Below are 12,360 nucleotides of genomic sequence, written 5' to 3'. Positions count from 1 at the left end.
TTTCTAGCTTCATTAGTAGGTTTTGACATAAAATTAATTCAATTGGACCGAACCCCACTGATAAATTCAAAAACCTAAGTATGTCTTTTGATAAATTGCCGAAAAAAAAATTTATCTGTGGACGACTCATAGATTACCAAAAAAAAAATAGATGTGCTGCCTTAGCGGCCCCTAGTACTGATCTGATATGGAGGGAGGTAAATACAAGCACACATGTCATAGATGCATGGTGAGGTAAACCCCAGGTTGTCAGTTGAGAATTAACTCCTAGCCATTACGCCAAATATGTTATGCGTCCACCGTCTGCGCTACGCCCTGGGGCGGCTCATCGATTACCAATGCCTCGACGGATTAAGATTGATAATGTAATTAAATGGTATCAGAGCTCAATCGTCTTAGAAGGACTAACCGCCGACTAAAGCATCGAAACGATGGCCGGACCAACCATCTTTTCGCTAATATTTGAGGGGGAGTTCGAGTTTTGGAAACGCAAATGAAGGTCTTCTTCAAGACGGATTTCGACATCATGTTAAGTATCGAAAATGATTTCAAAGTACCCAAAACAACAGATGGAAAAGAACTTGAGGAATACCAATGGAGCAACAACAAAAAATGAATTCATGGCCAATGGTAAGGCCGAATTTCATCTACGTAGTGTTCTACCTGTGCAGGAACTCGAAAGAATCGGCGACTATACATGTGCAAAAGAACTTTGGAAAAAGTTTTTAGAACACCACGAAGCATCAAGAAGAGAAGAATTCGACCCTTCGATGGACATTGCTTCGTCATTAGAGGAATCCGAGATCAAGGAGATCAATAACATAGTACTAATAGCTGAATACCGACCTAAAGACGATGATGAAAGAAGCTCGGAGATGAGCATTAATGAAGGAGGAGGATCCTCAGAAGAAAACAACGATGAAGGAGGAGGATCAGAACACTAGGTAAGTGAGGTACGTACTTTACCTTCTGAAAAGTCGTTTCGATTCATTAAGGTGCTTTCTAAAGATTTAATAAAACTACAAAAAGAAAATGCTAAGTTAAAATTAAACTTAGCAAAATCATGCATCCCTAGAAATGTATGATAATTTATAGATAGAAAACAAAAAAATAAAAATAGAAATCGAAAAATTGAAAAATGACTATGCATATTCAAACGATTTTGAAAAATTAAAATTTAGAAATTATGGTAGAATCAGCTGGTACATTAGAAATCATAGGGGTTAAGTTAGAAGAATCCCTAAAAGTCATGTTCCACGAAATTGTTAATTAATCCCGTAGATAAAAATTTATATTAGGTAACAAAGTCATGCTTAAATTAAATTTTTAGGCATCTTGTACTTTCAATTTGATTTAATATTATTTTCGTTCAAAATTGTCTAAATAAAATGTGTCATATATTTTTTGTTGTTTAAAATTAGTTAGAAATTAATTTTTCTAAGAAAAATGTTTTCATTTCCTATCAGCAGAAATATCTCAATTTTTTCAGTTTAATTATGCTTTTTTATTACTATGAAAATATTTTCAAAATTTGTTAACAGTTGAATTATTTTCTATGATTTTATTAACGAAAATGGTATTTTGAATATTTAAAAAAAAAGATTTATTTTTCTAAATCTTTTATCTTTATGTGATGAACCAATATGATATACTCTATCTTTTACAAAGAGTTTCGAAATTTTTTGAATGTTAACTGAATTAGTACCAATTACTTTGCAAAAATTATATTTTTAATATTAAAAATTTTTAAAAAATAGAAAATTTGAAAATTCCATTTTTATGCCATTATACCATGTATTGGACATATCCAAGAAAATTAGTAGAAATTTTTAGAGTTAAAACTATGTATTTTGAAGAGTTATTTTTGAAATTAAATCTCTATACTGAAATAATTTATTTCTTGTTAAATACAATGTATTTCTTTCTTAAATTTCTGATCTAATTTTATTGAGGTTGACAAAAAATTTCAAGAATTTTTTAATCTGATAAATAATTATTAAAATAATTTTCTTCAAAATCGAGGTTTAATTTTAAAAATTAAATTCTGGACAGTTAATTCTACAAAATAGTTGCCATTTAGTATTTTTGTTATGGACGCTTAAGAATTTTTTTTTTTCTCTAATTTTTGATGCGATTAAAGAGGGAGAAATAAGTATAAGTTAAGAGAGAGGAATTATTTTTTGCTTTGTAACGAAGTTTGCAAATGGGTTCGAGTGAGCCCTAGTCTGGTTGATCGAAATCACCTAGGCGATCGGAGCAGTAGAAGAGCAAAAGGTAGCTGCAAGCACTGCTAGAGGCGCCTTATATTCGGCTCAAACTAGAATTGAGCTTTTATCACAAGGCTCGAGCTCAGCTCGTTTTAAAATTATCAAGCTCGCGAACAGTTCGAGCTCGGCTCGTTATTAGCTCGATTATCAAAGTTAACAAGCTTAACTCATTAAGCGAGCTCGGGCTCGTTTAGAGCTCATTTTTTGGCTCATTTTAAAGCTCATTTTAAGATTCGTTTTAGAGCTCGTTTTTTTGGTTCGGTTTAAGGCTCGTTTTAAGGCTTATTTTTTTGGCTCGCGAGCCTATAAACGAACATGTTCACGAGCTCACGAGCCAAATATCCTTAAGCTCGAGCTCGGCTCGATAAAACTGTCGAGCTCGAAATCAAGCTCGAGCTCGGCTCGATAAGATAAACTAATGAACTCGAACGAGCTTTTTACAGAATCGAGCTCCAAATAGCTCGTGAACCGTTTGGTTCATTTACATCCCTAGCGTTTTCCATAGGCTAGAAGGCGCCTTCGACCAGCAGAAAGTAGTCGTTGCCAAAGGATAAAGCTTTATCCTTTGGCATCTCGCTGGAGGTGCCTTCCAATCTGTTGGAGGCACCTTCCAACCCCGGATAAAATTTCCTAGGGACTATAAAAAGACCCCTGGACGTAGAAAATAGATAACAACTCCTGCATTCTTTTCCTAGCAACTGTCTGAGCGTTTAACGATTGTAAGAGGTTGCTTCGCCTACACGAAAGAGATCTTTTAGTGCTTTCATTGTCCTTGAATTAACAACCACCTACGTTGTAACCAAGTAAATCTCATGTCTCGTTTTTTAGTTGTTAATTTAATTTATTATTATTGTTGCTACTAATCTGAGTTGAAAGAACGAGAAAAGTTATTTTATGTTGCTTTCTTTTAAACAGATAATTCACCTTCTCCTATCAACCCCGCTGCGCCAACACAATAAACCATTTCAGATTAACAGAAATTGTATGCATCCGAATGTCTTTTTAATTAGTTATCATCCATTGAATTTTTTGTGTTCCCTTGCTTCTATTCATCTAGTATTTTCACAATCATACAATTCTTCTGCTGATGGTGATGCTTTATAGAGAAATTGCCAAGTACCTTTTTCTTCCCCCGGTGAAGTTTCAGTGCAGCTTGTTGGCAGAGGACGCAATCAAAGCTGCTGTGGAAGACTACCAAGCAAAGAAAGCCAAGGCAGCTGCTGAAAATTCCGAAGCTGATGCAGAATCAATTGAGAAGGCTGCAAATGCCTGAACAAATCACTTTCCAATTGGCTACTTTTCTTAAAAAATAAATATCTATTATTCATTATTAAGAAGAAATCTGATAAAGACTCTTTATTATATTTTATTCTTTGATTAAATTTACTTGTACCTTCCAACTCTTGCTAATGTATAAATTTTATTATACTTGTTAAGTAATAATAACTGATTATTAAGCCCACAAAGTTGTTAAGCAAAGAAGATTTAATAGACTCTACTAAAATTTTAACAATTGTGTAAAACAACTAAAATTTTAATCTATACACAAGCATGTAAAACTCCATACAAGATATTGCAAGATTCAATATTCATACCTGTTCTGTGCTTTTCTAATACCTTCCCTCTCGATCCATACTCTTCCATGAGATTTGAAACCTCAATGTCTTTCTCCCTACACAGCTTACTTGTTCCCACCATGCCGACTTCCCATAGCGACCATATTGCACTATGTTCTGTGATAAGCAAAAGAACTTCACCCCCACTTCCATTGAAGCACAAACAGACTGCAGATTACTACATCTCCCCTAACATCTCTCTCCCATTCACTTTCTCACCATGCGGTATGCTTTAGCCATGCACTCTTTCCTTTGGTTTCAACAGATATCGCTAATCAATCTCTTCTCACAGAGGACATGGCGACAAACCATAAAAATAAACTTGAAAGAAGTTCGCTCATTTAAGCATTAGTCATATCTAACACTAAACATGAAGTCCAGAAAAGTTCAAGAAAGCAATTGAGAAACAAAATATTTTACTAACTCAAAAACTGAGCTAATGAGCTTCCATGAATATGAATATGAACGCTTTCTAGTAGCACGGAGAAGAGCAGGCAAACAGAGTTCTGAATCGCCAAGAACTATATACATAGCTCTTCTAGGTGAGTAAGGAACTATAGTGCATTTGAAAGGGCATATCTTAACAACTTCAAATTGTTTACATTTAGAATATGTTACATAATATTAACAAATGAATAACATTTCTCGTAGATTCATACAAGGAATACAAAAAATGGAATTGCCACTTTGCTCATCCTATAGCCAATCCTGCCATATAAACAGCCATTAAATTAGTTGCAGTTACAAGTAAATGACAATTCCACAAAGCCAGTTCAATCTATCTAGTTACATTAGCATCAATACACTTCTTGAAACGATCAACTTTATTTATCATTAACAGCAGTAACCAAGCATGCACGAATAGGCACCTGTAAGTAGCTTGGCCATTTACTAAAATAATGTTAACATCTACCTTATTCTTAGATTGGGAGTTCTCATAGAACCTGATTGAAATTTTATCAAACAAAGCGAACCTGCACTATTCTCATTTGCTGGATGGAAATAACATTTGATAAAATTGCCTAGATACTGGTTTCATGAGAACATTTATGATAAGAAAGCTAACCTTTGCTCGCTTTCGTTTTAATTGACTAGTCCGTGACACGCCTAGCATATTTCTTTTATCACTAGCAGTTCTGAGGAGTGTTTCATCTGCATCACCATGGTCAGGATTGTTTGATATTTTATCCCTGGGATTCATATCACGCAGTTTCAGATCTTCTGATTCAGGCAAATGCAGATGCCTTTCCTCACTAGATTTGACAAATTGTTTTTGCATAGAAGAAGGTTGCTCGATGAACAAAGAGTTTCTAAGACCATACATCACAGGAACTCCAGGAATCTGTATGCTAGCAGTAAAGCAAAAAGATATTAAAATGAACAATTAGCAGAATAATTGGAAATCTTACTTGAAGAATCATTTTTTTTAAAAAAAAAAAAATAATGACACTATCTCATAGTATAAAGGAACTAATATGACAATTGCAGACAATTATAAGTAATTGAATGTACCTCCGTAGAGGTGAATAGAAGTGATCTTCTAACAAGCCTGGGTTAGCATGGTTAACTTTGAGTATATTAGCAAGCTTAAATTTATTCTCTTGTCATGCTTGTCTGGAAATTGTATATAAGAACCTTGTACAAACTCATATACAAAGGATGCACCTTCATATGGAAATAAAGTTTAATCATAGAAAAGCATGTTTTTAAGAAGGGGAGACTTGACGCAACGGTAAAATTGCTGCCCACAAGTTCGAATCTCAAAAACAGCCTCTTGCAATTATCCTGCATACAATAGATCCTTCCGTGAGACCCCGCATTGGCAGAAGCTTCGTGCATCAGACTGCCTTTTAAAAGCATGTTTCGGACCTCAAAATTAGTTTTCTAAGCTTTATCAAAACGCAAACTAGTCATAATAATATGAATTACAATTTACAAGTCAACCTGAATATGACAACTTTTATCCAGGTGTTCAACCCTTATATTAATCAGTGTGTTCTTTAGCATCAACGTAGAACAAAGAAATCTATCAATTATCATCATCATGTAACTTCATAGGTCCAAAAATCATTATGCAAGTTCTTAAATAAGTGGCAAAAGGAGATACAGAACTACCTTCTGGAATTTTTTCCTCATATCTGCATCTTGAGTGGCAACAAAGAAATGCTCAGAGTTCGCCTCTCCAACAACCGACTCGATACAGTCCATGGCATTAATCCTCTTCTCATGGTCGCACCTGATACAACGATATGTAGAATTCTCAAAAGACAAGAAACCTATTCTATTAATGTAGTATGTTTGCAAGAATATCAAAAGGGCAAACCTAGCTATCATGAGCTGCTGAGCAGCCTCGAGGGCTTCACGGTGGGATTCACCGAGGCTTCTTAGCTCTCCAATAATGCATCTGCAAGAGAAAATATATGTACATGAACAAAGTTGTGTTTTTTTGCCAGGAAGGACAAAAAGAAGAAATATAAAAAAGAGAGAACTCATCTCGAACCTAGTAGTGAAGGGGATAATGCGAGTTCCAAGAAGACGAGCAAGAGCATCATTGATAGGGATGAGGCGGTGGAGAAGGAGGTGATGGATGAAGGTGCCATCACATAGAACCTTATAAGGCTCTCGGAAACCGAAGCACGCGGAGTAGAAGCGCACCACTTTGCGATGGCGCTTTTGCTTCTTCACCCTCATCGTCTGCGGATCAGCTACTATTCACTTTCTACCTTCTGGTAAACCTAGATTGATTTACAGGAATAAAAAGAGACATGCTCAAACAAGCATGAAACGATGGAGCGATAAAATTACATTACATCAATTACATTATAAAACGATCTGATCGAACTATATCATATCGATCTTTTTCAAAAAACGATCTGGAAATGGAGTTTCACCTTTGTAAGAAGACGAGATCGGAGACAGTAGAACCGTCCAAAACCGCACAAAGTGAGAGATCGAGTTGCTCTTGGGGAGGAGGGATCACGCGATCGATGAAAAGTAAGAACAGGTTTAGCCCGTAGACCCTAATTTTGTCACAAAAATATAGCATATTTTTAGTTCTCCTTTTTATCAAAAAAATTAATCACATGAATTTACATGCGTTCGTCTCTAAATTTTTTATAAGCCTATGTGTAAGTTTTAAAAAATTATTATTATCAATTTATGCTATTGCATGAATAGATTAAGATGATGTTTGATTTAGAAGTTTTGAATATTTTTTTTCTTATTTTTTTCATCATATATTTTTTTCATCTGTATTTTTTTCGTATTTAATTTTTTATATATATAATTTTTATTTTATTTTATTATAAGAGTAAAAAAATTTAATTTATTTTGATAAAAAATATTTAACTAACTAAATATTATTTCGAGTAATATTCATATTTATATTTATTTATATTTTATAATATGATTCTCATTTCAATTTTAATTTTTTTTTTTTTTTTAGAAAAAACCAAAAGCCACCTTGCAGGAGCAAGGCGGAGCTAGTAGCACCCGGATAGGAGATCAAATCTTCTGTCCTCAAATTTCTCTATCCCCGTGTCCCCTAGTCGATCGGATGGACCAGATTACATCTTAAGGATGCCTTGCAAATCACGAGGATATTGCACACATCTTAAAGATGTCATGATGCCTTGAGATGTAATCTGGTCCATCCGATCGGCAGGGGACACGGGGACAGAGAAATTTAGGAACAGAAGATTTAATCTTCCCGGATAGAGCTAGTACAAGAGCACCTGAGCTTTAGCTCAAGAGCCCACCCCCTAAGGTGATAGTTCTACCGTGATTGAAAGGACGTGCTAATGATTATCGAATCTAAGATCTCTGCACGATTTAGCATGCTCGAAGGTAGAGAGCTCCTTTAGAGTTGAGCTCGATCTCAAGCTCAAGCTCGATGTTAGCTTTATTTTTTAATTTTTTTTTTAATAAATAAATTAATATAGCATACTATAAAAATATATATTAATATATATATATATATATATTATCAACTTGTTTTGCTCAATAAATCACCAAGGGAGTAATAATTAAACTTCAACTCGGCTTGATTTTTAATCGAGTTAGTTTGAGTTCGGTCAACTTCAAACTCAAGTAGAGTTTTGACCAGGGCGATCTCAAATAACCATGAATTATTTGACTCATTTGCACTCCTAATCAAATCAGGATTTTTCCTGATATTTCTATTTAAAATTTTGTTAGCCCCTTTAACCCAAGTAAATTATAATTTATAGCTCCGTTAATTTTAATTTAAAATGATTTAGAGTTCTTTAAATCTATTTCACACTTCAATCAATTTGTTCGATAAAATTTATCACAAGTTGGTTTAAAGATCTAAAAACAAATTACTTGCTAAACAACCCAACCAATAAATTCATAAGATTTTTAGGGTCGTTAGCTAATTTTATCTAAACGTATTGGTGGACTTTAAAATGTTTAATCATTTCAAATTAAAATAAATATATCTTTGCTGTTAGATCTAAATTCATAGTATAAATGGAGAGTAGTGGATTTTTTTCAAAACTTATAAAGATTTAGTTAAAAATTTAGTCATGCACACATACAAATCATATAATTATTAATAGAAATAAAAATGAGTATAACACAAATACGAAACTTCCAAATAACATAGTGTTACAATAATTTTTCTAGAAATAATATTTTTTTTATATTGACGAAATCATAATAAAAATATTTTAATAATCAAATATATTTTTTTTTCTAAATTTTATTATTTATTATTCAGATAATAAGATTATCAAAAAAAAATATTAGAAAAAATAATGGCCACCGAAAAAAATATATCTTTATCGAAGTCTCAAAAAAAAAATTTCTTTCTAGAAAAGGGGGGAAATATCTAAAAGGAGAAATTTTCTCGAAATTTTCCACCTGCACTCCAAATCTCTCGGCCGGCGGCGAAGACAACTCTATAATCCCTAAAAATGGCTACTTCGCTCGCGACTTGTTCTCCGTCGCCTCCTCTCCTCCGTCAGCCCATGTCTCTCCTGACCCGCTTCCGGAGAAGCTGTCTCCCCCCCTCCCTCGGCCGCGCCCGCCGCGCCCTCACTGCCGTCGTTGCCGCCGCCGTCAGACAGGACGCCGCGACCTGGACGCAGGTGCCCCTCAGCCTCGTCGCTCCCGCGGACGCGGACGCCTCCCTGTTCCACGTCGCCGTGGACGTCTCGGACGCTCCCGATCTCGCCACATCCTTCATCGCCCCGGGCCAGTACCTCCAGCTCCGCGTCCCCGAGGCCGAAAAGCCCGCCTTTCTCGCCATCGCCTCCCCGCCATCCTTCGCCTCCTCCCGCGGCGAGTTCCAATTTCTCGTCAAGAGGTTCCCCGGCTCCACTGTCGACCTTCTGTGTGGGCTTGCGCGCGGGGACGTCGTCGAGCTGAGCGTAGTTATGGGCAAGGGATTTCCGGTAGACCGCATCTCGCCTCCCGACGCCTTCCCCACCGTCCTCATATTCGCCACGGGATCTGGAATCAGGTAGGGTTGTTCCTTCTACTTTTGAACTTTCCTCAAGATGCCAACTTTTTTTGCTTGAAAATCCTTTGGCTGCACATATTTCTTTCATATAAAAAAGTTTCTTTTTCTTTGGTCGTATTAGTATTTTCCCTTTCACAACGTGCAATTTGAGTGAAATAAACCATAAGTCTTATCTCATTAGGTGGAGTCGGCTAAAAGGATTGCCCGGTGCAGGAAGTTTATGTTAGTGTGGATCTGGTAGAAGAGTCGGATCACATTGAGCCTATTATATGCAGCGTTATCTTGCATTTTGTAAGAGGATGTTTCCGCAATTTGCGCTAAGACTCTCCTTTGTAATTTGATTGAAATAGGACGAAAAATTTACTGTGTATTAGTATTTTCCCGTATGGTCTTTTTCTCTGCACTTCAATCATTTTTTTTTAAAAAAAACTGTTTTAGTGAATATATAGTAGTGGCAAAACAGCAAATGCTCCATTAGGCTATATGCGATTGATCGAGGAAGAGGGTGACCAATGAAAGAGTTGGTTAGCAACGATAAAGCAAAATAAAATTCATTTAAATATAGATAAGGATATAATATGGGATCAAGTCCAATGACATAGGAAGATCCATATAGGTGACCGTACTTAGTGGGATAAAGAGGTTGTTGATGTTGTATAGCAGTGGCAAATGCTATCGAAATTGAACTAATTTGAGTTGTATATTGCACTGCATATGGCTCAATGGCCTCATGAGATCCATCAAGCTGACTCAAATATCTATTGTACTGAAGTAGTTGATGTTCTTTACTTAATACTTAGGTATGATCATTGACGGCCTGATGAGATCCATATAGTTGATGTTTGTTACTTTCATACATAGGCACAAATTCTCTACTATACTACATTTTTAAATCAGTTGTTGGCGAGTTTGTATTGTTTGTTAATGTCTTTATCATATTTGAATGGCCGTGACAGTCCCATTCGTTCACTCATCGAGTCAGGTTTTGGTGCCACTGAAAGACAAGATGTGAGACTTTACTATGGAGCTAGAAACCTTAAGAGAATGGCATATCAGGTCTCAGATATGAGTCCATTATTTAACCATGATTATAGATCTTAATATCGTTAAACTTATTGAAGGAATTGAATACGATTTTGTTTAGGAGAGGTTCGAGGATTGGGAATCAACTGGAGTTAAAATAATACCTGTTTTGTCGCAACCCGATGAAAGATGGAGTGGCGAAAGAGGATATGTACAGGTAACTCTTCTAATCAATTATTTTTTTTCCTTTATAAACTCTACTTTCCGTCAAATATATTTTTACGACGTTGCAGGCGGCTTTTTCAAGAGCTAAAGATATACTAAATCCTTCATCAATTGGTGCTGTGCTTTGTGGGCACAAACAAATGGCTGAGGTATTTTTCTCGAAGACATTATTGCAGCCATTTGCAAGTTATCTTAAGAAATTGTTCGAGCCCATGCAATTTTAATCTGCTCATCCCGTAGTTTTGGAATTTGCTCGATTGATTTCTAGCTGTGCCCGTACCTTGAATTTTATAGTTTCTCTTCGTAATGTTGGCACCAATCAGTTGGTAGCTGCTTGGTTTCCTCAATCATTTCAATTGTTGGATCATCATAAACTTTGTGAAACATGAATGTCGATAAGTACATGTCCTCTACCTGTCTAATGTAGCTGCTTGGCCTCAAAAGGGCCTAAAGTGGCTGTTTGCTTCCTCGTCGGTGGCACCAAATAGTTGGAACTGTTGATCCTGAAGTCGCTTAATTTCTTGCATTTTATTCCATAGGAACAACAGCCTCTGCTGTCCATTTTGAATTGCTTGAATAGATGCTCGGGGGGATTTTGATTTATTCAAAGTCGATTAGCTAATTACTTTTTTCAAAACTCGAGGAGTTCGAAAATGGAGTTGTCTATATACTTATATCCTTTGTATTCCTCGAGATATTCATTTGACTGGACCAACCATGACACATAGAAATGATGATAATATTATTATTGTAGGCAGATTTCGAAAATGATCGAGTAACCACTCGTGTTAAAAGCTCAAGTTATTAGAAAAGAAACCAATCTATTTATATCTTTATTCTTCGAATCAATCTACATGTTTTTATACTCTTTATGTGTACTAGGATCAAAGCGAAACAGATGCCATTGCTAGATTTGTGTAGACTTTGTCGATTATTGATGCTATGATATACGACGGGGCTATGATCTTCGAAACAAAAACTCCTTTGTGAATGCCATAACTTATTTTAGTTTTCGATACAAAACTAAGATCGGAGCTGTGCATATGGATGATGTTTCTTGCATGTGATAGGATGTTACATCGCAACTTGTGGCTGATGGTGTATCGAAGGAGACAATCTTGATGAACTTCTGATCAAGGAGGGTGAGGCCCCTTTTGTTGTTGCAGCTGTTATACATAATTCGTTATCAGATGCCACGATCGCTTGACCGAATTTGAAGTAGAAAATAACAAGTTATCACAAGTCGATTTGTTCATCCTTCTTATTACATGTGTTAAGTATCTCCATCATGTATGTTCTGAGATGAATTTTTTAGATTTATATTTTGATTAAAATTGTTACATGAACTAGTACTGGCCAAAAATTTCAAGCAATACAATACTACTCTACGGAGCTTATAAGAACTTCTTTAAGTCATTTTATGTTTTTTGTATTTTTTTTCTATTTTAATCAATGTAAATCCATATAATTGTTTTAATTAAAATTATTGTATTGACACAAAGTTAGTGTAATGATAAAATAATGAATTTATTACTTCATTAAAAAAATTATAAAGCACAAAAGTATAAAGTTGGAACATATCATTGGTTGCTTTTAAGGAAAATAAGGTAAATAACATTATATATATATATATATATATATATAATCCATTTTTCTTATTTATTTGATGGAGAAAGGTGATAAATTAAGAATAATTAATTTCTTTCCTATATTACTAGTATATGTTTTTTTTTTAAAAAAAATA

General features: G+C 35.2%; 2 protein-coding genes across 8 annotated transcripts; one reads left to right on the top strand and one right to left on the bottom strand.

Moving 5' to 3' along the window:
- Window positions 1-3,403: 3,403 nt before the first annotated feature.
- On the bottom strand, window positions 3,404-6,964 carry LOC122045840 (rRNA-processing protein UTP23 homolog). 7 transcript variants are annotated; one of them, XM_042606212.1, is made up of 7 exons: window positions 6,775-6,957; window positions 6,384-6,618; window positions 6,207-6,287; window positions 5,999-6,119; window positions 4,950-5,225; window positions 3,863-4,000; window positions 3,404-3,536 (listed from the first exon to the last, which is right to left on the bottom strand). In XM_042606212.1, exons 2-6 carry the CDS (start codon window positions 6,572-6,574, stop codon window positions 3,878-3,880), a joined length of 792 nt encoding a protein of 263 aa, XP_042462146.1. In that variant the 5' UTR covers window positions 6,575-6,618; window positions 6,775-6,957; the 3' UTR covers window positions 3,404-3,536; window positions 3,863-3,877. The 7 variants fall into 7 exon arrangements, with proteins under 7 accessions (XP_042462146.1, XP_042462148.1, XP_042462145.1 ...); XM_042606214.1 differs by having other exon boundaries at window positions 3,404-3,526; XM_042606211.1 differs by having other exon boundaries at window positions 3,404-4,000.
- Window positions 6,965-8,723: 1,759 nt separating this feature from the next.
- LOC122045839 (fruit protein pKIWI502-like) lies at window positions 8,724-12,019 on the top strand. Its single transcript, XM_042606210.1, has 5 exons — window positions 8,724-9,368; window positions 10,325-10,424; window positions 10,513-10,608; window positions 10,685-10,765; window positions 11,687-12,019. The coding sequence occupies exons 1-5, from the start codon at window positions 8,821-8,823 to the stop codon at window positions 11,747-11,749; spliced, it is 888 nt and encodes a 295-aa protein (XP_042462144.1). The 5' UTR covers window positions 8,724-8,820; the 3' UTR covers window positions 11,750-12,019.
- Window positions 12,020-12,360: the final 341 nt, after the last annotated feature.

Source organism: Zingiber officinale, chromosome 2B (genome assembly GCF_018446385.1).
Source record: "Zingiber officinale cultivar Zhangliang chromosome 2B, Zo_v1.1, whole genome shotgun sequence".
NCBI lineage: Eukaryota > Viridiplantae > Streptophyta > Magnoliopsida > Zingiberales > Zingiberaceae > Zingiber > Zingiber officinale.
The sequence above is the reverse complement of the archived record's forward strand: the minus strand, read 5'-3'. Positions and strand labels throughout refer to the sequence as shown.

Excerpts from the sequence above, each read along its gene's own strand:
- LOC122045840 (XM_042606211.1), bottom strand. The coding sequence starts at position 6,574 with ATGAGGGTGAAGAAGCAAAAGCGCCATCGCAAAGTGGTGCGCTTCTAC. Across the intron at positions 6,120-6,206 it reads CAGCAGCTCATGATAGCTAG|GTGCGACCATGAGAAGAGGA; the intron begins GTTTGCCCTTTT and ends TCGTTGTATCAG. Across the intron at positions 4,001-4,949 it reads TAAAACGAAAGCGAGCAAAG|AACATAGTGCAATATGGTCG; the intron begins GTTAGCTTTCTT and ends TGCTTATCACAG.
- LOC122045839 (XM_042606210.1), top strand. The coding sequence starts at position 8,821 with ATGGCTACTTCGCTCGCGACTTGTTCTCCGTCGCCTCCTCTCCTCCGT. Across the intron at positions 10,425-10,512 it reads TTAAGAGAATGGCATATCAG|GAGAGGTTCGAGGATTGGGA; the intron begins GTCTCAGATATG and ends GATTTTGTTTAG. Across the intron at positions 10,766-11,686 it reads GGCACAAACAAATGGCTGAG|GATGTTACATCGCAACTTGT; the intron begins GTATTTTTCTCG and ends TGCATGTGATAG.